Source organism: Acomys russatus, chromosome 13 (assembly GCF_903995435.1).
Source record: "Acomys russatus chromosome 13, mAcoRus1.1, whole genome shotgun sequence".
In the NCBI taxonomy this organism is placed as follows: domain Eukaryota; kingdom Metazoa; phylum Chordata; class Mammalia; order Rodentia; family Muridae; genus Acomys; species Acomys russatus.
Genome location: NC_067149.1, coordinates 18,291,644 through 18,318,957, shown reverse-complemented (window position 1 = coordinate 18,318,957; position 27,314 = coordinate 18,291,644). Strand labels below are relative to the sequence as shown.

The 27,314-nt window shown below is 49.1% G+C and overlaps 1 protein-coding gene across 1 annotated transcript in view; it reads right to left on the bottom strand.

The window, feature by feature from the left end:
• Txnrd3 (thioredoxin reductase 3) overlaps window positions 1-26,994 on the bottom strand; it is a 31,598-nt gene extending 4,604 nt beyond the window's left edge. The window contains exons 1-12 of the mRNA XM_051154897.1: window positions 26,568-26,994; window positions 19,836-19,896; window positions 18,740-18,849; window positions 16,836-16,940; window positions 16,577-16,649; window positions 15,044-15,163; window positions 9,454-9,596; window positions 7,902-8,017; window positions 5,457-5,682; window positions 4,278-4,370; window positions 993-1,069; window positions 397-553 (exon numbers count right to left, since the gene is read on the bottom strand). Of these exons, the coding sequence (XP_051010854.1) occupies window positions 397-553; window positions 993-1,069; window positions 4,278-4,370; window positions 5,457-5,682; window positions 7,902-8,017; window positions 9,454-9,596; window positions 15,044-15,163; window positions 16,577-16,649; window positions 16,836-16,940; window positions 18,740-18,849; window positions 19,836-19,896; window positions 26,568-26,726 (1,440 nt within the window). The 5' untranslated portion in view covers window positions 26,727-26,994. The remainder of the gene's footprint in view (window positions 1-396; window positions 554-992; window positions 1,070-4,277; window positions 4,371-5,456; window positions 5,683-7,901; window positions 8,018-9,453; window positions 9,597-15,043; window positions 15,164-16,576; window positions 16,650-16,835; window positions 16,941-18,739; window positions 18,850-19,835; window positions 19,897-26,567) is intronic.
• Window positions 26,995-27,314: the final 320 nt, after the last annotated feature.

Sequence of the window (27,314 nt, the reverse complement as noted above, 5' to 3'; positions counted from 1 at the left end):
GAGGTCCTAATTTTGGTCAAGATACTATCTCAGGGATGGGGATGAAGATCAATGGTAAAGCTCTTACTTAGCATTCATGAGACATAGGCTTGAGCTCCAAACACAGAGGGGGAGGGGAGGGGAGCGGGAGAGAGGGAGACTATACATACACAGTCACACACCAAGTCATACACACAGACACACATATACATTTACAGAAGATATATACACACTTACATACACAAAGAAACACACATATACATATGTATATGCATACACACAAATACACAGCTATATACACACACTCACATATATACAGAGACACACACAGACACACGAAGTACAGACATACAGATACATAGAGAGACACACAGACATACACACACACAAATAAGCTAACAACAGGAAAAAACTTACCTTTTCTAAAGAGGCCCCAAAGAGCCTTCGAGCCAGCAGCTTGCCTGCCTGAATGGCAACGGGTGTGAGCTCTGGCTTGCCCTCCAATACGTCCCCAATAGCATAAACGTGAGGCACATTGGTCTGTTCTACATCGTTTACTGGTATTTTTCCATTCCTGGGTGAGTGAGGAGGAAAGCACACACTCCAAGTGCCTGTACTGCTGAGTGGCACCACAGCCCGGGCACCGCGGTGTCCAGTGGCCCAGAAGACAGAGGCTTAGACCATGCTCTCTGCAGGTCCAAAGCCTCCACACTCCCCATCATCACCCTCGGGGCTTAGGAATTTTTCTCTTTTGATCAAAGACATCAAAATTCACTCTAAATCACAGACAGTGGGAGATTATATTTCTATGAATGTGTTTTTGGATGGCTGTTGATACGTGAGCTCTTTAAGGCCTGTGCTACGAGCCCCTAATTGGCTGATTGAGAAATGAATACACAGTTGGCATCATACTTAAGGTGAGAAATTTGAGGCATTAGAATCGTATCTTAGGAATTGACAGAGTTTTAAAAATGGGGTTATGTGCAGTAACAGTGCCATGAGCCTTCACTTACTTCTCATTGATTTTGACCCCGATCTTCTCCAGCCCTATTTTCCTTGTACAGGAGTCACGGCCAATTGCTAACAAAACCTGCATTTAGAGAGGAGACCAAAAGCATAAATTATCCTCATAAGAAAGGCAAGGGAGACACCACTACAGATGCTTGAGGCATTAAAAGACAAACAATGAAATGCTGTAAGCAGCCTGTACCAGTAAATGTGGTGGACTCCTTGAGAGACATGGCTTAGCAATCGTCTTAGGTTTTCTTCTGTGGCTGTAATCAAACAGCCCAGCAAAAGCAACTTAAAGTAGAAAGGGTTTATTCCAGCCACAGTTCATGGTGGGGGGAGTCAAGGCTCAAGCCTGCGGCAAGTGGTCAGATCACACTCACGACCAGGAAGCAGAGAGTGATGAACACAGGCTACTCAGCTCTCTTTCCTCATGTACACAAGCCAAGGTCCCAGCCAGGGAATGGCACAGCCCACAGTGGGCAAGTCTTTCCATCTCAGTTAACACACAATAATCCCTACGCATGCCTAGCACTCCAACTCCCGGGTGGCTCTGGATTCTGTCCAGCAGTAACCAGCACACCAAGTTCATGCATGAAACCTGCATACACCCATGAGTTATGTCCCCTCCAACCTACGTGTTCCTGTACTAAGCCAGAGAATCTCAGCCTCGGACCAGATTTGGTGAGAGGTCACATGGGCATGTCCTTCCTATGGTTTGGATAAATATCTCCCAAAGGCTCTTGTATTGAGGAGTTGGTCCCAGCCTGTGGTGCCCCTGGGAGCTGAGGAGCCTGTAAGATGGAGGGTCTATGAAGAGGAAGTGAGGTTCCTAGGATCAGGTCCCCAAAGGGGATGATGGGACCTCAGTCCTACCTCAGTCCTTTCTCGTGCTCTTTTCACTCACTCTTTCTAGGATGTACTCCAGCCATGCTATCCTCGCATTAGCCCAAACCACACACAGGGAAATGTACCAATAGCCCCCAGGTACAGAAACACACAACACCAGTGGCCCTAGAAATGCCACCTAGACACCCATGCCAGGCACTAAGGAGCAAAAGCTACTATATGACTGTGTGGTATCCAAGGCATATGAAGTCTGTGGTGAGATAGCCAAGCTATCATGGCTGGGGACTAGGAAGGACATGGAGCTTTCTGGGATCACAGACATTTCCCACTGCTTTAAGGGAGTGTGTCCCATACCAGTATATGCACTGCCAAAAATGATCAACTGTACAATATATGTTATCATCTAACTATAAGTTAGATATGAGCAACTGTTATGCCAGTGTTTGGAAATCTTAGCTAGAATGGACCAATATTCCCCTGGAGAATTTAAATCTAGAAGGTTCCATCAGTAAAATCCAATCCTAATATTACATAAGTGTGGCTGGAAGGTAAGGAAACAAGGGAACACACTATCCATGTGTGCCATGAACCAGAGTAAGCTTGACTGTTAAGCCTAAAATATTTAAGATGTAAAAAACAATTACAAGTCAAAATCAGGCATGGGGACACACACAGTTAGTATAGCACTTAAGAGACTGAGGCATGAGGATCACTAAGAGTTTGAGATTACCCCGAACATAATAAGTTTAAAGCCAGCCTTGTCTATTTAGTGAGAAACTGACTCAAATAAGCAAACAGAAATATGTACATACACAATACACACATGTGCACACACTCATACAACACATATGTGCCCTTACATACACATACAATATGACTTATAACTATGGATATTTAAATTCTAAGCAATCAAATTGAAATCACCAACCTGGGTTGACACATGAATCCAAAGCTGACTGGTTAGAAAATCACTCAACCCCATGACAGGTTTAAAGGAAACCAATGTTTCCCAATAGGTGCAGAACCCATTACAACTAACATCTGTGCTTAATTTTAAAATGAAGAAAAAAATGAGCAAAAGAAAAAGAACCACCACCACCACCTGACCGCCCTGGATTGTCCACCATCACACTGGAGAGCATCACTCCTTCTTAGAAGCCACTGAACCAAGATGAGTCACCTGTTGCCACCACTGCTCGAACCTAGTGCTGCAGCCCGGGCCAGGGCCTCGTCCTTGGTGGCTTTCTGTGGTGCTGATAAAACACTGACTTAGGGGGGAAAGGGTTTGTTTCAACTTACACTCCCAGGTCATAGTCCATCACAGGGCAGGAGCCATGGAGGAAGCTGCTCACTGGCTCACTCCCTGACTATCAGTCAGTCTGTTTCTTATACAACCAAGGACCTCCTGCCTCAGGTAACCTGCCTGGGGTGGCACTACCAATTAGGAAAGCACCCCAGAACGGGCCCACACACCCGTTTGATAGAGGTGATTCCTTGGTTGAGGTTCCTTCTTCCTGTGTGTCTCTAGTCTGAGTCAAATTGACAAAAACTGACCAGCACTTACAGCTGTGAGAGGAGACAAAACTGCTCTTACCATGAGAGAACATGTATGTGTACACAGAAAGTCCAAGCAATGAAACACACACACACACAGAATCTTAAAACCACACAGAACTGGCATTTTTAACAGTGGCAGCACAGGAAAGGACACACAGAAACCATTTATAACCGCGTAACACACAAGCACCCACAAACAAACCCTCTCATCCCCTAGAGGCCTCAGTGACCTGGAGCCACCAAGAACTCAGCGCCTAGGCTGATTCGTTGTGTCTGGGACCACTGGACACAGCAGCCAGCCACCATCTGTACCCCATGGAAGCCTCAGCAGGCGGAGGTCAGTCTTCCAGCTTGGCTATGCCCTTTCTCATCTGCCTGTTCCCCCCTGCATTTATGTTTACTTCTTAGCTACTTACAGAACGCACAGAAATAACGAGTACACAGTAAGCATACAGTGCCCATTAAAACTGTAACTAAGAGGCCCTCAGGCACCCCAGCCTCTCCGGCTAGCCACTCTGGTTCAAGAGTGCAGAACTGTTTGTCTTTGAAAAGGAAAGCTGATGTATTGATTTTTTTTCTTTATAAAATATACTTGATATTTAGCAGGAGAATTCCCATGTACATGTATGTATGAAACATCTGATTCTCCAGAACAAGAGACCAGTGAGGCTTGGACATCAGCTTCCACAGCTGTCTGTGCACTCTCACACATGCGCACACTTTACCACAGACTTCTTTACACACCACTGAACATGAGTGTGGTGGCAGGGCCCTGCTCACAGCTGGTGTTTCCTCTTACACAGAGCTGGAAGCAGTAAGCCCAGTGTCATTTCCCAACGCCTTGCCTCTGCTCCCTTACAAGAGCGCCCAGCACACACACTCACCGTGTTGTATATCCCTTCAACTGTTTCCGACCCTTCAGTGGACTTAGCCACGACTTTCAGTTTTCCTGGTGAGCCTTTTTCCAATTGTTGAACCTAGTAAGGACACATGAGAAACTGACTCTAGCATGGCAGAGAACAAAGTGACCACAGGACATGTGGCTGTGTTTGCAGTGTGGTGATGACATTTGTGTTGGGGCACACTTGAGCCCTCTAGACTAAGCAAAGAAGGAAAACATCCATGTCCTACATTTTGCAGATACAATTAAATGGAGAATTCACTGAGACTGGAGGCCGCCAAAAAAAAAATAAATAAATAAAGTAAAAATAAAAAGGTACAAAAGGCGGCTTCCAGGTGTGGGCTTACTAAGTGGTTCCACTTACTGGGTGGGTTAGAAGGATTGGCAGGGGTCTAAGTGGGAAATGCATCGCTTAAATGTTATCTTGTTAAATCTGAAGTACTCAAGAGAACTCAAGCAGTGGTATCTAATGGGCTTTTCTAAATGAGTGTGGGGTTCAGGAGAGATACCTCAACAGGAGCTGTTAATCTGAGTGCCATTAGCACTCAAAGAAAACTTAAAGCTACAGATCATTCGTAGAAAGTACAGGCCAGTGAAAAGAGACCCAGACAAAAACATATGGGCACCAGCATCTGTAGGCTGAGCAGACTGGATGGGGCAGCACAGGCTGGGGCCGCATCTGCCAGAACAGAAAGCTCTTGGCAGAGGAGACACGTCACTACATGTGGCAGAGGCCCATAATGTGTGGACGCAGATGTGACCACTGGGCTCCCTGAAAAGCAGCTTCAAAGCAGTGGAAAAAACCAAGTGGCAAGAAAGAGCCGACTGTGAAACAGCAAAAATGAGAGGTGGTGTGCAGAGGAGGCCTTTTAAGGAAAAAAGATGCGGGGGTGGGGGGGGGGGCCAGTCAAAAGCACGGAGGGCTGGGTCAGCTGGGCTGGAAAGCTGATATGAAAGCAGACAGGAGCCGGAAGATGTGGCAGCCTTGAAAGGTCAGAGGGCGGCAGACTCGGGGTGCGTGTGTCTACCTGGGAGTAGATGTGTTATTTTCAGCACTACGTGAGTGCTGAAGGACTAATTTATTTGATGATATGAAAATAAGGAGGGCAAAATTTTAAAGTGCAAGAAAGTCAACAAAAAGGTCCACGCTGCCCAGACTTGCCGAGATGGGGGTGAACTTCCTTTGGAACTTGATGCCTTGTTGTTCCAGGTGGGATCCCAGTTTCTCCGCCATTTCTTGGTCAAAGCCACGAAGAAGGACGGACCGTACCATAACCGTCACATCTAACCCCAAGCCAGCCAGAAAGCCTGCACACTCCAGACCAACATATGAGGCGCCTATGACTAACGTTCGGCCTGGGCAGTACGGCAGAGAGAAAAGGTCGTCACTGAAAGAAACAATAGAACAGAGTGTAGGTGGCGATTACAAAATGGGTTTTAGTGTGTGCTGTTCTGTTGTCAAAATGGCAATTCAGTGCCTGAGTGGAGAGACACCAAAAAACACAACAGCCTCTGGAAGCTTCTAGGAAAATATGCCTGAGAGGACGTGGAGAAGACACGAGTTGGTGCCTTCAAAATCAAAAGAACACAAGCAGATAACTAAAAGATAAAACAGAGGGCCTGGAGAGACTAGACTGCTCAGGGGTTAAGTGCCCTGGCTGATTGCTTAACTACAGTTCCAGGGGATCTGATGCCCTCTTCTGGCTTCTGTGGGCACTGCATGTATGTGGTGCACAGAAATACATGTAAACATCCATACACATAAAAATAAATTCAAAAAATAGAATGGAACACTATGATGGGCGGATCTGGGCCCAGTGGTTCTACCTGAACTATGGCACCAACCAAGGACAATACATGCAGTCAGCATCAAACCCCTACCCAGACCTAGCCAAGGGATAGAACATTCTCTACAGTTAAGTGGAGACTGGGGACTGACTTTCACACGAACTCTGGTGCCCATATTTGGCCATGTCCCCTTGATGAGGAGGCCCGATGGCACTCGGAGGAAGGATAGCGGACTACCAAGAAGAGATTCGATACCCTAGCACCATATTCAGGGGGAGGAGGTCCCCCTCAGTCACAGTCATAGGGAAGGGGAATGGGGTGAAAGCGGGAGGGAGGGAGGAATGGAAGGATGCATGGGATGGGATAGCAAATGACATGTAATATGAATGATTTTACTTTTCAAGAAAAAAAGAAAAAAAAAGTAGAATGGAAAACATTGTTTTGCAGGTGCATATATGTGTTATGCAAATGTGTACGGTATATGAGGTAGTGTAGTGCATGTGGCATATGTTGTCTGTGGTTTGTATGGACATGAATGATATATGAAATATGTACAATATGGAGCGTGTGCGGATGTATGTGGTGTATGTGAGTAGTGTGTGGCATGTGTGGTAAGTGGTGTGTATTGATGTGTATATAGGTATGAAATATGTGTAGTGTGTATGGTGTGTACGGTGTGTGCGGTGTGTACGGTGTGTACGGTGTGTGCGGTGTGTACGGTGTGTACGGTGTGCACGGTGTGTACGGTGTGTACGGTGTGTACGGTGTGTACGGTGTGTACGGTGTGCACGGTGTGTACGGTGTGTATGGTGTGCACGGTGTGCATGGTGTGTACGGTGTGTACGGTGTGTACGGTGTGTGCGGTGTGTGCGGTGTGTGTGGTGTGTACGGTGTGTGCGGTGTGCACGGTGTGCACGGTGTGTACGGTGTGTACGGTGTGTACGGTGTGCACGGTGTGCACGGTGTGTACGGTGTGTACGGTGTGTACGGTGTGTACGGTGTGTACGGTGTGTACGGTGTGTACGGTGTGTACGGTGTGTACGGTGTGTACGGTGTGTACGGTGTGTACGGTGTGTACGGTGTGTACGGTGTGTATGGTGTGTACGGTGTGTATGGTGTGTAATATATGCGGTAAGAGATATGTACGGTGTGTGCTGTATGTAGTATGTGATATGCACAGATATGTAAAGTGTACAGGCTATGTATAGTATGTGGTGTGTGTGCCGTGTGCTGTGTTTGAGGTATGTGTAGTGTGCATGGTATGTACGATGGATGTGATATGTATGGTATGTAATGTGTGTGGTGTTTAGTGTGTATGGATGTGTGCAGTGTATAAGGGACGTGTAGTGTGTGTGGCATGCACGGTGTATGAAGATGTGTGTTTACCCAAGCAACAGTGTGATGACAATGAATTTCCTCAACACACATCTGCTCCACAGTCTGAAGTCCCTGCAGCATCATAGTCTCTAACTTGTCACCTGGGGAACGCTGGAGTGGCCTTGCAGTATAGGAAGAGCCGTGCTGTCCTTGACCACCTGGCTCATCTCTACCCTGGGCCACGCAACCTCACAGCTAGTCGGGTGTCTGTCTTTGCTTTGGCCTCTTCCAGCAGTTACCCAGGAACAGCATGACTTCCGTGTGGGTTCTGCCAGTGACCTCGTTAGCTGCCTGATCTGACATCTTTAGTCTATTAACCGTGGTTCCTTGTGCTGTGTATAGTTTTGTCACAAATCCAAAGTGAAGTAAGGCAGGGACCATATAAAATGGGAGTACTGAAGTGCACAACGCAGTCAAGTTGAAACAGTCTATCTCCTCTTACCTCGTAATACAGTACTCCTTATCTCCTTGGATTCCCAGGTACCGTGGCCTTTCCCCTGTTGCTATGACAAACTTCGAAGCGGTATAAAAAGTTTCCTGTCCTTTCTTATTGGTTGCCTTGAAAAGAAGGAAAATAAATGTTGGCACCCAGTCTCAGCACCACCCCCAAAGCCTCTCATCCGACAGCTATGATCAGTAGGCAGAGCCGGCAGTGCTGTGTGACTGGCACCATGCAGACAGTTCAAGCCTGCGTGGTCGCAGCTCCACTGTGGGGCCGGGATGGAGAGTACAAAGGCAGCATAGGGCGGCTTTGCAGAAGGCCTGGAAACAAGGAAAGCGCCAAGGAGTCCCTTTGTCAGCTTGGTGTAGGTAAAGGACTGCTATGCGTTTTCTTGACTGATGACTGATGTGAGAAGGCACTGTCGCCCTGGGCAGGTTGCATAAGAAAGCTAGCTGAACAGGACCGAGGGAGCAGGCCAGTAAGCAGCCCTCCTCCGTGGTTCCCGCCTCTGCTCCTGCTTGCATTCCTGCCCTGAATGGCCTGGAAGTGTGAGCCCGGAAGGCAGGCTGCGCTAAAGGCCCTCACACACCCCACCACACATCTTCAGCTAAGGAGAGCCAGCAAGGGTTACTGGTTACTTGTGAGCTTATGAATGATTCAAAACACATTTCCAGGTAAGAAATCCCAATGGCCAACAATGGCGGTTAAACAATGGAGGCACAACTGGCTAGAGGCGACAGCTTGAGTCAGGGGCTCCGTGGGACAGTCCTGAAGCAGACAAGTGAGAGTCGGTAGGCAGGAAGAGGTACTGAGCTTGGGTTGTGAGGGAGATGAGGTTCCCAGAGGATGCTGGGTGGGGCAGGGCCACTCAACCATCTGCCAGGCCTCTGACAGGCTGAGAAGCAAACTACCTTGAGTTGCTACAGAGTTTGGAAGGTTTGAAGGGACAACTTCAAGTTCATCAGCACTGACTGCCCTCAGCTGGAGTGACTGACTACAAACGAACCCAGGACCTTGTCAAGATTACCTCATCCTGTGTTTGCAAAGAGAAACAATATAAACACTCCAGATGCCAAGGATGATGGCTGATCCACTGAGGGCAACGGCTGACAACTTTCCTTAACTCCAGTGTAAAACTTCCTACGGCCATCCCAATGGCCTCACTGGCTTACAGAGATTCGATGGCATGTAAGCACCATATACATAACACGAAAAGCAGCCCCATGAATGCTGCAGACTGTTATGTTTTCATTTTCCAAAAGCTCCCACTGCTAAAATACTTACTTTTAGTCTTCTGCACTCCAAGCTGTTTAAATATTTTGAGTAACAATGAAATGAAAGGCAAACAATACGTTTGAATGAAAAGTTCTTTAAAATGCACGTGCTACAATTTAACTTGACACGTAGTCAACAAGCAGTCGTACGGAAAGCACATATGTGAGGCCACGCACTGTGTGTGTGACACGCCAGCTGCAGTCCTTAATGTGCCACATGGAATTTTAATTCAATGACAGTAAGAGACGACAGTGAACCAGGCAAATTCATGCTGTACCTTTATTTTATGCGGTTCGACAAACTCCCCGAAGGAGTTGACGTAGGCCACGCCTTTCTCCCGAAGGGTCAGCCTGTAGCCCCAGTTCAAGGAGCTGATATGATTCTGGACTGCTTCAGTCATGGCCTCCCAGTTGTGTTTCACTGGAAAATAACCAGGGTAAAAGCACACGGTGAGGCTCTGTTTCCGGTGCACCACCACACCCAGGAAGATTACCTGTGACCACACACGAGCCACGCCATCATTTTAAAGACCAAGAACATGGGGCAACTTAATCTCTCCTGCGCCTGCTATGCTTTCTTCTTTCCATTTTACATTACAAAGTGTGTGAAAAGACAGAGTTCTGAGGGGGAAAAAAAAAGGAGTGAGGGGAAGCCACAGAGAGGTGCACACCCCACATGGCGATGCCCACCAGGCAAGTGAGGGCCACTCTGTTATAGGGAGCACCTCCCAAAAACCCTCTTCCACCATGGGGTGAGCTTCCCTCAGCCCGTGGGGAGGAGAAGTCCTCAGGTTGAGACAGACAAGGAAAGCCACTTCTCCCCAGGGCATGGGCCGGTGTCAAGCACTATACAACACTGTTCAAATTACAGTGTAAGAAGTTCACAATAAAAAGGAAAAGAAAAGAAGTTCACAATATAAGCCCTGCTTCTGATGTCCACTTTCCTACAGATGGACAAAGAGGTTGGAAGATGGGTGAGGGAACTCCCTCTTTGGCAGCTGTTAAGATGCTCTCTTGTGCCCTTGCCGCCCTAAGCAAGAGGACAAATAGCCAGCAGGACTACCCTTATGCCACCATCAGCCATTCTGAACACTCCACAGACTCCGTCAAGAAACTGTGCGACTATCACAGCTGCTTGTACCAGCTGCTGCAGAGGCAGCCCCATCCAGGACTGACTCGGTTTGCAAGGGATTTTCTGCTGTCATGAGCCTTGGTGAACAGTTGATGACTCAGCAGCCACTTTCCCAGGCTCAGTGGGAGTTCTTCCTCTGGTGGCATGGCAGAGAGGCTGCTGTGCCTGGTCCTAAAGGGGATGATAAGGTGACTTTGACTGATGCAAAGAGAAACCTTTCTATGAAAGGTTTGTCTTGTGGTGGCAATGCTTCTCTCATTCAGCGAATCAGTGGGGGGTGGAGAGGGGGGTAAGGACCGGTTCCCCTGTGCTGCCTCCTCCAGGGTTGCAATTTTAGGCCAAGTAAACCACTTATCTCGTGGTGTCTTCCTTGCTTATTTTTAGTAGAGCAGGCTGAGCTGAAAAGAGCAGCAGGGACTGTGGAGCAGCCACTGCCAGAACAGCTGCAGCAGAGGTGGAGCTATGGAGAGCAGCCAGCAGGCAGGCGAGGACACAGAAAAGGGGGAGCCATGGTCCTCCTGAGAACTTAGCAGGAAAGGAGGCCGGACTGCTCTGGATGGAGGCCAAGCCCTGAGGCCAAGGTTAGGCTCTTGATAGGGGGTAGAGGTGGCAATGATTCCTGAAGAGTCAGAACTGTGTGACCTGCAGAGGACAGCTGCCTGAGGATCTATGGGCCGTGGCAACCACAGCAAACTGCAACACTCATAGTGCCTAGGGCTGGGGAATCCCCACTTCCTAAGCTTAGCAAGATACCCATCCCTCCCTGTTCCTGATGCTGCCCAGGAACCCGAACACTAGAGGGTGCCATCTGTTGCCACTCCTTCCGGTCAGAAGCCACAGCCTGCTACTCTACAGCAAAGGAAAACTATGGTCCTTTCAATTCTTTATAATAAAGGAGGCTTGAACTCAGAGTGGCCTTTCATCTTACGACACTGAGCAGTTCTTTCAGACACAGGCTAGGACTCAACTGCTGGGCCTCGCCTCAGTGGGACTACATCTTGCCCACAGGTGCCAGATCCAGAGGCTCACACCCAACTCTGTGTGGCTCCACATTTACAAGACACAAGGGCCTGTCTGGGGAGTCTGCTCATAACCGGATGAGAGTCCAGAAAATGAAACAGCAACCAAAGAGTGGGTTCCCATCTCTCTCTCTCTCTCTCTCTCTCTCTCTCTCTCTCTCTCTCTCTCTCTCTCTCTCTCTCTCTCTCTCTCTCTCTCTCTGCAATGTTCTCCACAGTGGCACATTTCTGCAAACCCCACCCCTGAAGACCTTTTGTTCCAACCCTCTGGGGACCTTTGATGCCCAAGGTCTGGACCATTCTCTTCACAAGCCAAATGACCTTCACTGTAAAAAGTAGGCTCTCCAACATGCTGCACATCAGCCTGCATACCTGTGACTAACAAGTCCCAGATCCCCCAAGCCTTCCCGGGAGATTGACTGGCCAAATCTAGGGCCTGGCTGTCTTCCACCCTGTCTCTTCCTTCACTGCAAAATCGGATAAGGAAAGTCACCCTCTGTTCTGAGACAGCTCAACTAGTCTCACAAGCTTATTTTCAATATAAACCTTAAGTGATCACTTTGGGGCTGTGAAGGGTAGGAGACAGCCTGGGACTCTGCTGGCCCGGCATAGTCATGAGCTAGTCTAGAGACACGGCCTCTTCATAATACCGAGACAGCCTCTCTAATCCAGAGTGCTTTCTGGTGCGCACTAGCAGTCTTCCCATGCACACCGTTAGCTCTGCTCCAAGGCATCTCATCATTTTTGTCATTTTTCACTATATTTTTAGCTTGTTATGGCTGGCAAGTAAGAAATGTGATTTTCACACTAACTGAACTAATTAATTCTAATATTGCTAAGCTCAGTCTTTTATATGTTTTAGATATATCATATCATAAAGTCAGACCTTTCCATTAACCCTTTCCAAATATGTGTCCTTTCTTTCCTGTCCAACATCCCTGCATACCAACCAATGCACTACATGCACTACAGCCATGCATGGCGTGGTTCTCGGCACTGTGGCCTTGCACTGGGTGGCTCTGGGGGCACTGTGGCCATGCACTGGGTGGCTCTGGGGGCACTGTGGCCATGCACTGGGTGGCTCTGGGGACACTGCAGCCTTGTACTGGATGGCTCTGGGCACTGTGGCCATGCACTGGGTGGCTCTGGGGGCACTGTGGCCATGCACTTGGTGGCTCTGGAGACACTGCAGCCTTGCACTGGATGGCTCTGGGCACTGTGGCCATGCACTGGGTGGCTCTGGGGGCACTGCGGCCTTGCACTGGGTGGCTGTGGGCACTGTGGCCAATCACTGGGTGACTCTGAGGACACTTCAGCCATGCACTGGGTATCTCTGGGCACTTCAGCCAATCACTGGGTGGCTCTGAGGATACTTCAGCCTGGCACTGGGTAGCTCTGGGCACTGCAGCCATGCACTAGGTGGCTCTGGGGGTACTTCAGCCATGCACTAGGTAGCTCTGGGGGCACTTCAACCATGCACTGGGTAGCTCTGGGCATTGCAGCCATGCACTGGGTGGCTCTGGAGGCACTTCATCCATGCAGTGGGTAGCTATGGGCACTGGAGATATGCACTGGGTGGCTCTGGGGAGCACTGCGGTCATGCAGTGGGTGGTTCTGAGGGCACTACAGCCGTGCACTAGGTAGCTCTGGGCACTGTGGCCATGCACTAGGTAGCTCTGGGCACTGCGGCCAGGCACTGGGTACTCTGAGGGCACTGCATCCATGCACTGGGTACTCTGGGGGCACTGTAGCCATGCACTGGACAGCTCCAACTCATATTTAACACAGACTCAAGCTCCTCAATAAATCCTTGCTTTCCACTTTTCACCCTGAAAAGACGTTGCTTACGTTAGCCTCGTTGACAGAGTTTTCAAAGCACTGTAGGTGTGAGATTTTCATCAACCACCATCAGGTCACCATGCAGATCCTAGGGGTTGCCACTGCACTCCCCTGACACAGCTCCCTCTCATCGAGCCCTCAGAAGTGACACATATTCCTTTAAGACACTAATGCCTGTCACCTGGGTCACCTCTTTGGGCTGCAGTTTTCTGTTTTTTGACTCAGTTGATATTATAGTTACTTCAACCTGAACTTTTCTTGAGTCTTAAAATACCCCAGCCTCCTGTTTCCTAGTCTTGTCACCAATGTGTGTCCCCCGCCCCTACTTCATCACCACATGCTGTGACTCTGCTTCACAGCTCTTGCTCAGTTCGACTCTCTCTCCAGACGACCCTTCCCCAGAGAGCTAACCTTCTAGGATGTTCGGCAGATGTTTTCAGTGCACTGTGAAGGATTCACAGAGAAGGAGTGGTCTTAAATACAGAAATCCTGCTCAGAAACCAGTCTGTCAAGTAGAGAGGCTTGGTTCCATCTACAACTGGCGGTCCTACAGTAGTGTTCCCCAGTGACTGGTGAGATGGGTCTAATCTCAACCAAACTCTACCACACCCAGCCACAGTCAGCTACTCACTGAGCCTGCCTGTGCTGTCTATTTCAGCAAGCCACAGCCCAGGGAGCCATCTGATGCCTGCCTCTCCCCTCCACCTTAGGTGAATCTGCTGGATCTACGGCTGTCAGTCACCTGATCTGCTCTAGACAGGCACTGCCCATATTTGCATCAAGGTCTCTGGAGAGAGACAACTCATTCATGATTTGTAAAACCTCCACGTGGTCTTCTGACATGGCCACCGTGAAGACGCTCTACTTCTGTATCTAGCTGGCCATCTCATCCAGTTGCACCTGCATTTTCAGCCTCCCTAAACCCACCTCCCACTCTCAGCCTGGACATCTCTGCTCAGGCCGGTGGCATTTCTTGCCCCAGCTCTCCCTCTTCCTCCCCTTTCTACGTCCCTTGGTGTTTTAGGAGGGATCTGGGCTCCAAGCTGGACCTCTCTCCACCCCCATTGCCACTGGGGTAAAACCCAACTGCTTAGCTCTCTGACCTCACTTCTTCCTCCATCTACACACACACGCACGCACACACACACACACACACACACACACACACACACACACACACTATACTGTGTTTTTTGACATCTGCAGCTTTTGTCAACTTGCTGCTGACCCTAATCTCCTCCTCCTCTGTGGTTTGTAAGATGCAGCTTAAACTGGGCATGGTGGATCGTGCCTGCTGTCCCAGCTACTCAGGTGTAGAGGTATTCTACCACCGCTTCAGCTGCAAAGTTCAAATCCCACCTGGGGAACATTCTGAGCAACACCATGCCTCAGAAGGAAAGGAGGAGGGGTGGCTAACATAACAGGGGTCAAAGGGCTACTTTGTCCTCACAGCTTTTCCTGATGCTTCTCTGATGCTGAAGGGGCATCAGGTTCCCACCAAGTACTCTGCAGAGTGGCTGCTGCATCCAGGCAGGGTCTGCTCTCATTACCCTGCATGGCAGAACCCAGACGACAAACAGGAAGGGAACTCAGCCAAGACACTTCTCCAGACTCCGCACCACCACCACCAACCTCAACACACTTTTATTCTATTTTCTTCACTCTGCAAAAATGTCTGAAAATGGCCATCACTGCTTCCCACCCTCTGCTGAGGGTCTGGACTCGCTCAAGCTTTGTCCCTAGGCCCATGTCCCAGGACAGCAGCCAAGCTGCAGCCTCTGCAGCTGGTGGGCAGGGTGGACACGCCTAAGGAATGCTGATGGAGTGCCCTGCAGCGTCCTGGCCTCAGCCTGTCAGGGTTTCCCAGCCCCCACTCACCCTGCTGGTTATACTCCCAGCCGTATTTTCTTGAGTCCTGCAAGGCCTGCCCCAGGAGGGCTGCCTGATGCATCAGCTTCTTAGGAATACAGCCCACATTCACACAGGTGCCGCCAAGGCCTGAGGAGAAAGCAACATGTCAGCGATCCCCATGTGGCAAGTGTGCTTGCAAGAGGTTTCTTCCATCACTGTGGTGCTATTAAACTGTGTGAGACACGTAAGCTCATGCAGTGGCGGGGACAACTTTCATCCTCCCAGTCAGGCGCAAATGGTTAAGCTGACTAACTTTCAATCTGTGGTGAAGACCCAGTAATGAGCAAAAACTGGGCTCTATATAAAGAGCTCTGGAGACAGAGCCAGTTTTCACTTGTGTCTGATGCTCAAAGGATGAGAGCCACCCTAGCTAATGACATCCCTGGACATCAGCTTCCAGCCTGTCTCTCACTTCTCTAAGCCAATTGTCAGGCCTCGCAAGCAGCCTGACATCTACTCTGAATGTGACCTACACAAAACAGGCTGGGCTTGTGCGTCCCTTGGCAGGACCCAAGTAAGGAACTCTTAGCTACAGTTTCTGCCCATTCACAGATTAGGCTCATTGCTACATGGGAGAGGAGAGAAACATGAGAGAGGCAAGAGAAGGGAAAAGGCCAAGGGTACACATCAAAGAACAAGCAAGGTGCACTGCTGCATCCTGGGAGCTCTAGTCTAACACCTTTGAATTAGCTTGACTTTCAAACAATGTGGTTTTTTCATACTTTATCTATCATGGTTCTGGGTAGAACAAGAAAGCACAGTCAGGCTGGGTACAGAGTCCACAGAGCAATGATGACACGGTTTGCACAGAAGAGTTAGAAAGGACAGAGTTGTACCCAAAGCCAGCAATAGCAGTGACCATGATTAGAGCAAGTGCCAGGACCCAGAGACAGTGGCATCAGCCACACGTGGCCTTCCAGATGAAGCCTTAGTACTAACTTCCCTTCCCTGTCCCTAACTGCTCCACTCTGACAAAGCCCCAAATGATCCCAGAGAAACAGAGGTGACCAGCTGTCAGGCTTCTGGGCCAGAGCAGACCAGAGACAAAAGGGTACATTGGAAGCATAAATGAACATTCTGCACAAAATCTATATGTTCTGTTTTATTACAAAGGAGAAAAAAACCCACCTGGCAAGGTGAGTGCTCTGTCCTGCAGCATCCAGCAGAGGTACCACATGTGCTTTCTCATGCAACCAAAGGGCCATGACGGTGGATGCTGACAATGGCAGCCACTATACAGCCATCAAGCCCGGCTATGAGACTGAAAGTGATCAGGACACAGCCTACAAACTGTGCCCGCAACGGGAGAGTACTGGCACATGCATGTAAAGTCTATGGCAGAAGTGTGGGGGCATGGCCATGGAACTGAACTGTTTGTGTGTTCCTCTGCAGGGTCTGCACCCACGGACAGCTCGCCTTCCTGAGACAGGGGTGGGTTGCCTGAGATGACAGGAAAGACGCTGCCTGTAAAAGTAGAGGACAAGCAGGGCTACAGCTTACCCCAGGATGTGCCCTGAGGTGATGGGACCACGAAGTCTAGCACCATGACCTTCTTTCCCAAGTTGGCAGCTTCCTAAAAAAAACAACCACATGGAAAGGTGTCTTGTCAACTTCTCACTCCTCATCTTTTTCTCCCTTAAGTGAACAGTCTAAATTTGCCAGATAACATACCCCTTCACCCTCAAACCAGTTATTAGAAAAAGCCTAGATTGCAAGATTACAGTTAACTTTCTGGAAAGTCATCAAGGGTCCACTCTACCTTCGCACAGGAGAGGCCACCAGAGCCCCCACCGATGATGATGAGATCGTAATCGTGAGCCGAGTCTTCCTGAAGGAGCTTCTGCAGTAAACCGTTCTGATGAGCCTACGGATCACCAAAAGGGACAGAATACCGCATGACTCCATTTTCAGCCAGTTTGGATTATTAGGCTAAACAAATCAGGAACTAAAGATAGCTCATCTGTCAAGAGCACCAACTGCCCTAGCAGAGGGACTGAGTTCAGTTCCCAGGACCCGCGATGGGCAGAGCACAAGTGCTAGAAACTGACGCTCCAGATCTGACACCTCTGCCTGCTCACACACAAACATATTAATATCCCCCCCCCTCACACACACACTTAAAAATTAAAGATAAACCTTTTTTTAAAAAACTGCTTAATGCTGGGGATTTAGCTTAGTGGCAGAGCACAAGGCCCCAAGTTTGGTTCCTGGTACAAAAAGAAAAAAAGCAAAGCCAAGCAAAGCAAAAAAAAAAAAAAAAAAAAAAAAAAAAAGTCTCAGGAATGATGGGCCAAACAGCTGTGTTGGGATTGTTAAGCCGTGTAGATCTAAGAAGAGTACAGCAGATGCCAGCAGATGCACACTTATGTCCGCTCAGATCTAGACATTCTGATAGTGAGCCATGGGTCAGATGATCAGAGGGCTGTGGCTTGCCATCAAAGTCAAAAGAGGCCACTTTCAATGGTGAAAGGACCAAACGTCACTTTTCAAGTCCTTGTTCCTCTGGGCTGGGCTACATTTGAAACCAGGCTCTTCTACATCATGATATCTCACAAAGCTACCTGCATTCCAGAGCTGTGCCGGGGGAGGGGGCTTCCTTATCACACACACCTCACTGTTTCTTTCCCAATGGCCATAAGGCATGTCTGGAGTCTCTTGCTCATTTGACAACCGCCCCCCCCCCCACCATGAGAAGCTGCTCACAGGCTGTGGTTGGGTAAGTGACCGAGCAACACTGTCTTTATGCAGAGGCTGGAAGCACCCAGGTGCTCTGTACATAACGCTGAGGATCCTAAGGGGCCATGTGACCACTGAGGAATGGTGCCCAGGATGGTTTTGAAAACTGCCCTGGTCTTCCTACTGTATGTGACTCAGGAGAGTCCACCTCCTCAGAGTCTGCATCCATTCTCTGGGTCTTAATCTCTCACTATCTACCAAAATGGCTCCCATGCACTTCCTGCATTCTGAGAATCAAGAAGTTAAAAGCCACATCCTTTATGCCCAGTATTGGCAGCCTTGACAGCAGTTCTAATTCCCGGGACAAAAATGTCTGTGTTGACCAACTCTTGCTGGGCATGGCCTGTTTCACTCCCTGGAAGGAAGAAGACTTGTCCTGGCCCCAGTGACCCACCTGTCTCTTTTCCTGAGCATATGCCAACAAATCTCTGCTCCCCTCAGAGCACAACAAAGATTGTCTCCAGGTGTAGCTTGGTGAACTCATGAGCTTAACTGGGCTGCTTATGGGAGAGTGGGCGACTTGCTGCCAGCTACACTACTGATGAGTCTGTAGTCCCGGTAACTCAGTTGCTCTATCTCTAGAAAGGGGTGGGGTGACAGGAGCCACCTAATGAGACATGGGCTGCTGGAGCCACCATCAACCCCTCATGGGCCTCTTTACGCTCCGTCCCCACATACACATACAAGGGGTGGTAGTGGGCCCAGTCCCGTGAGGGCCACAGCTACTCTGACTTCAGCTGGGAACGGCCTCCCGTGTCAGCACTGCATAACTTCTCAGGCTTGCTTAGCGGAAAGGCTCATTGCCCTTGCAGTCTCCAGGCTTAGCCCGTAGCCAGCCTCTGTGCTTTTCCACTGGTACTCCCCTTTGACATTAATTAAATTACAATGTCAACAGTGTTGAGGTCCATGCCTGATGACGATCATTACCTGGAAAGTTCGGTCACATCCGCCCACGTGCACTTTATTCACAAAAATATTGGGCACCGTTTTCTGGTTACTGATTTCTGTCAGCACTTCCTGAACATTGGCCCCATCATCTAAAGAATACAATGGAATATGAAGACGTCATAAGGGGACCCCTGGCAGAGCTCAAGCCTTACAATACCCACTGCTCACTGCCTACAAGGTCACATCTACGAAAGGCCAGTGTACTCCATGACTATTAAATAGGAAAACAGGTACACCTTCAGAGGGCACCTAAAACACAATGACCTACCTATGGATTCCATTAAAAACAAAGCATCTGGGTTAGCTTTTACACACTCACTGGCTCTGCTGTGACCTAGGGACAAGTGTCCTTTAAGAGGGCAAAATCCAAGTGAAACCTGTTATAGTAACGACCAAGAAAACACTTTCTACAATTACATTTAGAGGCTTTTGAGTGTGGTCTGCAATTTGCCCTCCGTCTAAGAAAATACAACTGGGCTGTGATACTTAGGACTCCACACTTATTGGTAAGAACCAAGAACACCTGGCTTCTTAAGGTAAATTGGTAAAAAGCCAGTGCCATGAAGGCAAAGTTTTATTCTGGTCACGATCACATGCCAAATTCCTGCAAAGGGCAGCAGGAGGACACTGAAGGAGCAGAGCCCAGAGGTGAAGAGTAAGCTGGGACACAGGCCAGGAAGTCGGGTTAAGTTACAAATAGCTGGGAAACTGCCCCGGCTAAAGGCCAAAAGCTTTAAAATATATAGAAGTTACACACAGGTGGGTCCTCAAATGTCCCACAATAGGGACAGAGCGGATTCTTTTTGTTATGCCGACTTAATCTAGTTTGCAGAATGCTAGCAGGCAAGTGTGCAATGCCTCAAACACTTTAACGTCAGAGCACAGTTCTACCAGGTCCTGCCTAAGCCATGGAAAATCTTTATCAAATTGTTATTATATGAAAGTTCCTCTTCTGTGTGGTTGAATACAAAGGGCTCCATTTGACAGCAAGATATGAAAATACACTGACTTGACCAAAGTGAGTGGAAAAGATCAAACAGCAGCATTTGTAGTAAATGTACTGCCAGATACTCACCAACTTGATCAAGTTCCAGGATGTTATAGTCCACTCCCAAGGATGAAAAGAGTTCCTTAACCTGTAAGAGAAACCCTTGTGAGCTTCAAGCTGTGAATGGTGCCCATGTGACTTACGGTGACAGGAGACGTCCCACACAGGTCATCTAGGGACATGAGTTCTGGCCAACGGTTTTCTCATATTTTCCCCTGCACACTTCCCAGAATAAGCCAGTCTACACCTCCATTATTTCGCTCCTTGCCTCCTGAGGACTCCTACTCAACTTTCCTGCCCAGATCTCTCTTCTGGCTCAGGGCGGGTTCCTGGCACTCTTCTATGGGTGCCATGCCTCAGTGGAAGTCTTCTTCAACCGTGCCACTTCCTCTTTCTGTGCTTCCTCTCAACAGCCATTAAGTCCATCCAACTAGATTAGCCATCAAGCACCTAGGACCAGTCAACTATGGTTCCAAGCCCACGAGATGCAACCATGAACCAGGCACACTCTGTCCTCTAGGGCAGACATCAGGAGCTTGGTGAAGGTTTAACCACTGGCCATTTGCCAGCAGCCCATCAAAACACCTGAGTCTGGCTACAAGCGAGACCAACAGACCACAGTGTGGACATCACACAGAGCTTGTGAGTCATACAGCATTGAGTCCTCGCTGAAACCACTGTGCAAAGCTCTGGCTATGTTTCACCTGAACACTTGCCTTCCAGACATCTTCCAGGTCTCACAAACCTCCCCACCACCTACCCAATGACACCAGTGGCTAAGTCTTAAGTCTCTGTGTTGAATTGTTCCACTTTCTAGTTCTCAACAGTAACTCTACCTCAAGTGTTCTTGATGCCATTAGCTTTGTCTCCTCCAGTTCTCCCAACAGAGGCTCCAAGGCCTAAGCAGATCTGGTCTCTCTCTCTCTCTCACACACACACACACACACACACACACACACACACACACACACATATTCATGACATTCATATATATATATATATATATATATATATATATGATAATTATCTAAGAATAACCTTTTGAAGTTTTTGGAAATCCCCTAAAAGCATTCAGCAAACATAAATTTATTCCAGAAAATATCCTCAAGTCTCAGAAGAAGCAGAGGGTACAGCCCTGGAGCCTCGCCCTACCCACCTCTCCTGGCAGGAGCTCTACTTCAGGTGACTGTGGCCCCAAAATATTATTTCCTCAAATGGCAGGTTACCAGCATCCCTCAGCTCCACCCCAGCTCTGAGTCACAGAAGCTTCAAAAGCAGGGTTCCCTTCCTCCACTCATTCCTATTTAAGGTCAAACTCTCGACATAGGTGGCTGGTAGAAAATACTAGAGTCCTGGTCACGCTCCCTGTGTAAGGTCAAGTCCCAGGAAGAGAAAGGTAAGCCAAGAAGAACAGAGGCAACCGACCCATCAAGAGCCCTGCTCATGAAGCCAGTGTGTCACTCACTGAGAATTGGGTCACTGTCCCCACCTCCAGCTCAGGGAGCACAGTGCCTGGGTTTTGCAAGCGGAGGGGCAGGCCACGATCACAGAGAGCTCCTGGGTGAGTTCTTTTGAAACAGACCATGGGCAGGTTACAGGGCAGAGGCAATGGAGACAGACTACCAAGCAATCAATAAGAGAGGCAACAGCCTTTAGAGCAGTGCTTCCCAACCTACCTAACGCTGCAACTCTTGACAGTTCCTCATGCTGCGGGGACCCCAACCGTGAAATTATTTTCATTGCTACTTCATAACTGTAATCTTGCCTCTATTATGAATCATAATGTAAGTATCCGTGTTTTCTAGGGGTCTTAGGCAACCCCTGTGAAAGAGTCTTTCAACACTCCCTGCAGAGGGGTCACAACCCACAGGGCAGGAACCACTGCACTGGAGGATAGCTAGCCCCAGATAATCTGCCAGTGAATGAGGGAAGCCTCCATGGAAAAAGGACAATGGTTGCTCAGGAAAACACAATTAACGGTTATCTGTAAAGGCATTTGTTCGTTCATATCCATCGCAGCAGCCGAGAGCAAGGCAAGCATCCGCTGGTACCTGGGTTGATAGGAAAGGCACACACACACACACACACAATGGCTTATTATTTACCCTTAAGAAGAAGAATTCCGGTCCACACTGTATTATGGACACACCTCAAGGGCATTACACTAAGCAAAATAAGCCAGAAGCAGAAGGCTTCTGAGTGATGCCACTTACATGTGGCACCTGGAGCGGTCAAGCTCACCTTTTGGTGAGGTGCTTTGTGAGGGCTCCGAAGCTGGAAACATTAGTTAGTGCATCAATAGGTTTAGAATTTCAGATTGGAAGTCCTGGAGGTAGCCAGGCACTGTGGTGCATCCCTGTACTCCCTGGGAGGCAGAGGCAGACGGGTCTCTGTGAGTTCGAGGCCAGTCTGGTCTACAAAGTGAGTCCAGGACAGCCAAAGCTACACAGAGAAACCCTGCCTCAGAAGAAAAAAGAAGGAGGAGAAGGAAGAAGAGAAGGAGGGAAGGAAAGAAGGAAGGGTGGAAAGAAGAAAAGAAAAGAAAAAAGGAAAGTAAGAAAGAAAGATAGTTCTGGAGATAGACTGTGGTGACAGCGGCCAACAATGTGATTCTGTCTATTTGCTGAGTCCTCACACGTGGCTTCAAGGACTTGGCCCTGACTCAGGGTGATAAGAGAATGAAGAAGAGACCAATACACAGGTACACAGAAATGGTGGCCTGGAGCCTCGGATGGAGAAACCTCAGCATTCCCCAACTCCAAGCATTTTGTCATAGAGTTGAAGGAGGGGATGGTAGGTAGGGCCGCTGCATACAGCTGAACCAAGGGGGCAGGATCTGTGGTACAGAGGTGAACCTAGGAGGCAGGGCTAGCTAATCTTGGTAGAAGCAGTCCCTGGAGGGGCACAGTATTCAAGGCTGTAGAAAGAGGGGCAGGAAAAGAAAGCTCTGACGGACATTTATGCACACACATCTACTTTAGCACTCAGACCAGCGGGAAAGGCTTGTCCTTTCCCTGAGCACATCCTGGGGATGGCTTGTCACTTTCCCTTAGGTTTGAGGCTTGGAGTTCTTGACCTGGCCTTTGCCCGTATCAACAGCAAACATTTATTCAGGATTTCATTCATTCAGGGCTCTCTCTGCTTCCCACACCTAATGTTATTTGCCTCTACTCTATTGATGTGACAAATGTGGATGGAGAGAGGGGGATGGAGAGAGACAGACAGACAGACAGACAGATCAAGGTGTTTGCCCTGGTTTAGTTTGAGCTGTCCTGCACATATCCTTCAACTACAACCTGCCTGTGACTCCATCCACCTCCATAGTTTAATAGGTTTTGTGTGGTGGCCACGTCAGATCCTTTCAGCACTGGGGTAATATTCCTTTACCATATCCTTAAGACCACACTTACAGTAAAACATCTTGAGACACCTAAGCTTTGGATGTTAAATTCCAGCAGTTTCCAGGGAACCCCACCCGGTTTCCTTTCTTATTCCTTATATTGGGCCACACTTCCTTCCTTTTGTCCGCCCCTGTCTTTGCTTACATCCATTACGATGTCAAGAGCCTCCCCTCGCAGGCAGACCTCCTCTTTACCCCAGGAGGACAAGCTTTCCTTGGCATCTGCAGATTGTCTGAAGTAGCTACTGTTTTATCCCTTATTGTGACAGGCCTTGTTTGTCACAAGCTGTTTTTTTCTGTACATAAGAACTGGCTGGTAACAGCTCAGCTATTATGAGTTCCTGAGGGGCCAGACCCATCCATGTTCATGTCTCTACAATGCTAAGTATTCAATAACTAATGCTTAAATGGCATTATCACTTCTACGAAGGGGCAAATATTTTTTGTTGATTCTGTAGGGGCCATATTGGAAGTGGCAATGGATTATGGGTGACACATTTTAGGCCCATGAACAAACCACCATAAAATCAGCCAGTGATGGTCACCAAGATAGGCTTCTAGAGGCAGGCACAGTGATGCACACCTTTAATCCCAGCACTCGGGAGGCAGAGGCAGGTGGATCTCTGTGAGTTCGAGGCCAGCCTGGTCTCCAAAGTGGGTCCAGGACAGCCAAGGCTACACAAAGAAACCCTGTCTTGAAAAACAAACAAATAAAAAGATAGGCTTCTGGAATATACCCAAGAATATGCTGGAAGATCTACCATCCAAACAGAAGCAGGGATGGCTGGAGAGTTCAAGGCCAGTTGGGTTGGTAAGAGACCTTGCCTCAAGAAATGTTTTGCTCCCTGCTATAAAACAAAACCAACAACAACAACACACACACACACACACACACACACACACACACACACACACCAAGACATGATTCAACAATGGAAAGCATGGACTCCCCAGTGCATAAAACAGGGTGAGCCAAGGTCATGAACCAAACAAAGCTGGACTTCACCAACGCCAACTCCCAGTGGGTTAAAGAGACCACATGTGGAAATCACACTCCAAAACCTGCAGGAGCCAAATCAGGAGAATGTGTTTATGACTGCAAGGAATAAAGCAGAGGTCCTAAATACGACTTGAAAACCACACAATATGAAAGGAAACTGAAGGAGGATAAGTCGCATCCTGGAAAACTGACAAACCTCAGTTACTGAAAGACCCAATAATGAGAGTCTGGGAGATTTCCCAACCTAAAACCAAAGGATTAGTATTCATAGTACATAAAGAAAATCTATAAATCAGCACAACAAAGAAAACAAGAAGAAAATGGTTTTAATGGTTCACAGGAGAAAATTCAGGGGAGCCATAAACATGTGGACTTCATTAGGGAAATGAAAAGTTCAACAAAAGAGCATGATCTACCAGAATTCAAACATGAAAAACAGCAGCTGTTAGCAAGACTGTAGAGCAAGAACTGTGGCACACTCACTAGCAGAGGCCAAACTGTTGTAAGCACTTGAGAACTCCCTGCCACTGTGATTGATTCCAGGAACCAAGCAGCTGAAAGACACCCACCGTTTCTGGGCCTTTTGGCTTGAAAGCAATTAATTAGGTAAGCTGGCCAGGGTGTGCTTCCAGGTACGTCCATGGATAGGCATTTAGCCACACTGTTTTTAAGATCAAAGTGGTTCACGTTTGTAATTCCAACACTTGAGAGGCTGAAGCAGGAGGATTACCACAAGTTCAATGGTGGTCTAGGGAACACGACAGCTGTGAGAAATAATGAAGCAGAGCTACAGGTACTAACATGCATGAGTCTCTAAGCAAAACTGCTGAGGGAACACTTGTAAAACAATGTGTGATTGAGTCAACTTGCACAAAGGCCCATGCGAGCCAAAAGGAACAGAGTATTGTTCATGACGTGACGTGTGCGCATCTGGTGACTTGAGAAGAGGAGGGAATGCGGTTAACCCTGCAGGGAGGGAGGGAGGGAGCATCCAGGAATCTCCTTGCTGTTGGCAACATTTTACCAGTTTTTTAAAATGAATACTCCCTCTCTCTCTCTCTCTCTCTCTCTCTCTCTCTCTCTCTCTCGTGTCTGTGTGTGCGTGTATCTTTGCATGCCGTGGAAGCCAGAGGACAACCTCAGGTGTCATTCCCTGGAAGACGGTGTGTCTTTTCGATACTCTTTTTGACCTGAAGCATACAGGTTAGGTAGCCTGGACTTACCCATCTCTACCTTCTACGCACTGAGGTAAAGTGCACTCCGCTATGTCATGATTTTTATATGAGTTCTGGGGATTGAACCTGGGTCCTAGAGCTGGCAACACTTAGCTTCTGTTTCTTGATAGCCACTCTTATAGTAGCCCAGGCTGGCCTTGAATGCATGATCCTCTGCCTCAGCATCTATTTTCTTTCTTTTAAGCAATGCTAGAAATGGAAGCCAGGGCCTTGCTCCCACTAAGTTACACACCTGGCCCTTAAAGCTTCAATTTTCTGATAACGTTAGGTGAAGAGCAATATATAAAGCTGAATGCCCACCTAGCCCCAAATCATGGAGTGTGCAACTAGAGAGTCTTCCACGGTTTTTACAACCTCTTCTACCTGCATCGTGTAAGCTGAAGTCAAGGTCCTGCCTAGTTCTGAAACTTGGTCAAGGAGCCAAACACACTAGTTAACAAGGATCTGGATCCAGCTTCAGCGACCCTTTTTAACACTGTTTTGTTGCTTTATTTTTGTTTTGTTTTTAAGTTTTGATAAACTTAAGCTCATATCAGGCTGAAAGACAAGCGTTTCACTAGGTGGCTGCCGCCTGGAATCAGGTGGCCAGTGTGAGCAAGCAGGCAATGATGCTCAGAAACCAGAACTTTACTGGCCTCCAGCAAGCCGGGAGAGCACCAGAGAAGGCCTACTCCGCCCACCCTCAGGCCTCGCCCACCCTCAGGACAGACCGCCCACTAAGCTCTACCCAGACCCCACCCCCGTCTGCTCGGTCCCGCCCACTAAGCGCCTCTCAGACCCCTCCCTATAAGTCTTTCCCACCCACCCCCTGGCCCCCCCAAACCACCACTTCTTCCCGCCCAGACCCCACTCCGGTTCCGCCCCTTGGCCCCACCCATCGAGCTTGCTCAGACCCGCCCACAGGTAACAACTTTGGGAGCGCTGACTTCGCCCCGCCCACTGAGAGTGTTCAGAGCCCGCGATCAGTGCCCAGATCCCGCTCACGGAACTTGTCCATCCCCTTCATCCGCGCTCCTCCCCGCCCAACCCACCAGAGCCAGTCCTCACCTTCACCCGCTCCTCCCACCGGGAGTCGTTTAGACCCAGCCCCGCCCCAGCGCTCAGCTCCGGCCGGCCCCGCCTACCCGCGTGCTGTGTGGACAGTAGCTCTTGCTGAAGATCATCACCCGGTTGCCCTCGATGAGGTCCCGCAGGCGGCGCCGCAGCTCCTCGCGGGCCTCAGGGGACGGGCGGTTGGTCCCGGGGGACGACAGGCGGGCGCGGCGGCCGGGTGGCGACGACATGGGGCCGCCGCGGACAGCACCCAGGCGGCGGTTGGGGACGACTCCAGCCTTCCCAACCCCGGGCGACGTCTGCGCCCTAGGAGGCGGCGGCGGCGGAGACGGTGGCTGCTCCAGGGTTTCGTTATCACTCCCGGCCAGGCCGGGCCTACTCAGGAAACCGGGACGCGGGCGGCCGCCTAGGGGACTTTGCTGGCAACGCCGCTGAGAACTTGAGAACGCTGCGCCCGGGCCGCCGGAGCACCGGACAGCTACTACGGAGCCACGCCCCCGACCACGCGACCTACGGAGGGGGCCGGCCTATTGACCGGCCACGCCCCTCAGTGCAGTCTCGCCCCGCCTCCAAGGCCTCCACAGGGCTAAGCACCGCCCCCCATATGCCAGCGAACTAGCAGTCTACCTCCCAATAGTGTAACTGTAGTACTCACTGCCATTGTCAAAGGTGCGGTATCAAGCTTGTATGCGCTGCGGTTCTTGTAATTATTGCTTTCCTTATCATTTTACTACAGGTTCTGCCGCCCAGAGGCCTCTCAGCAGTGCCTTCCCACCTGCTAGTTCTCTGCCAGCCTCAACATAGGTACTTTTTAGGAA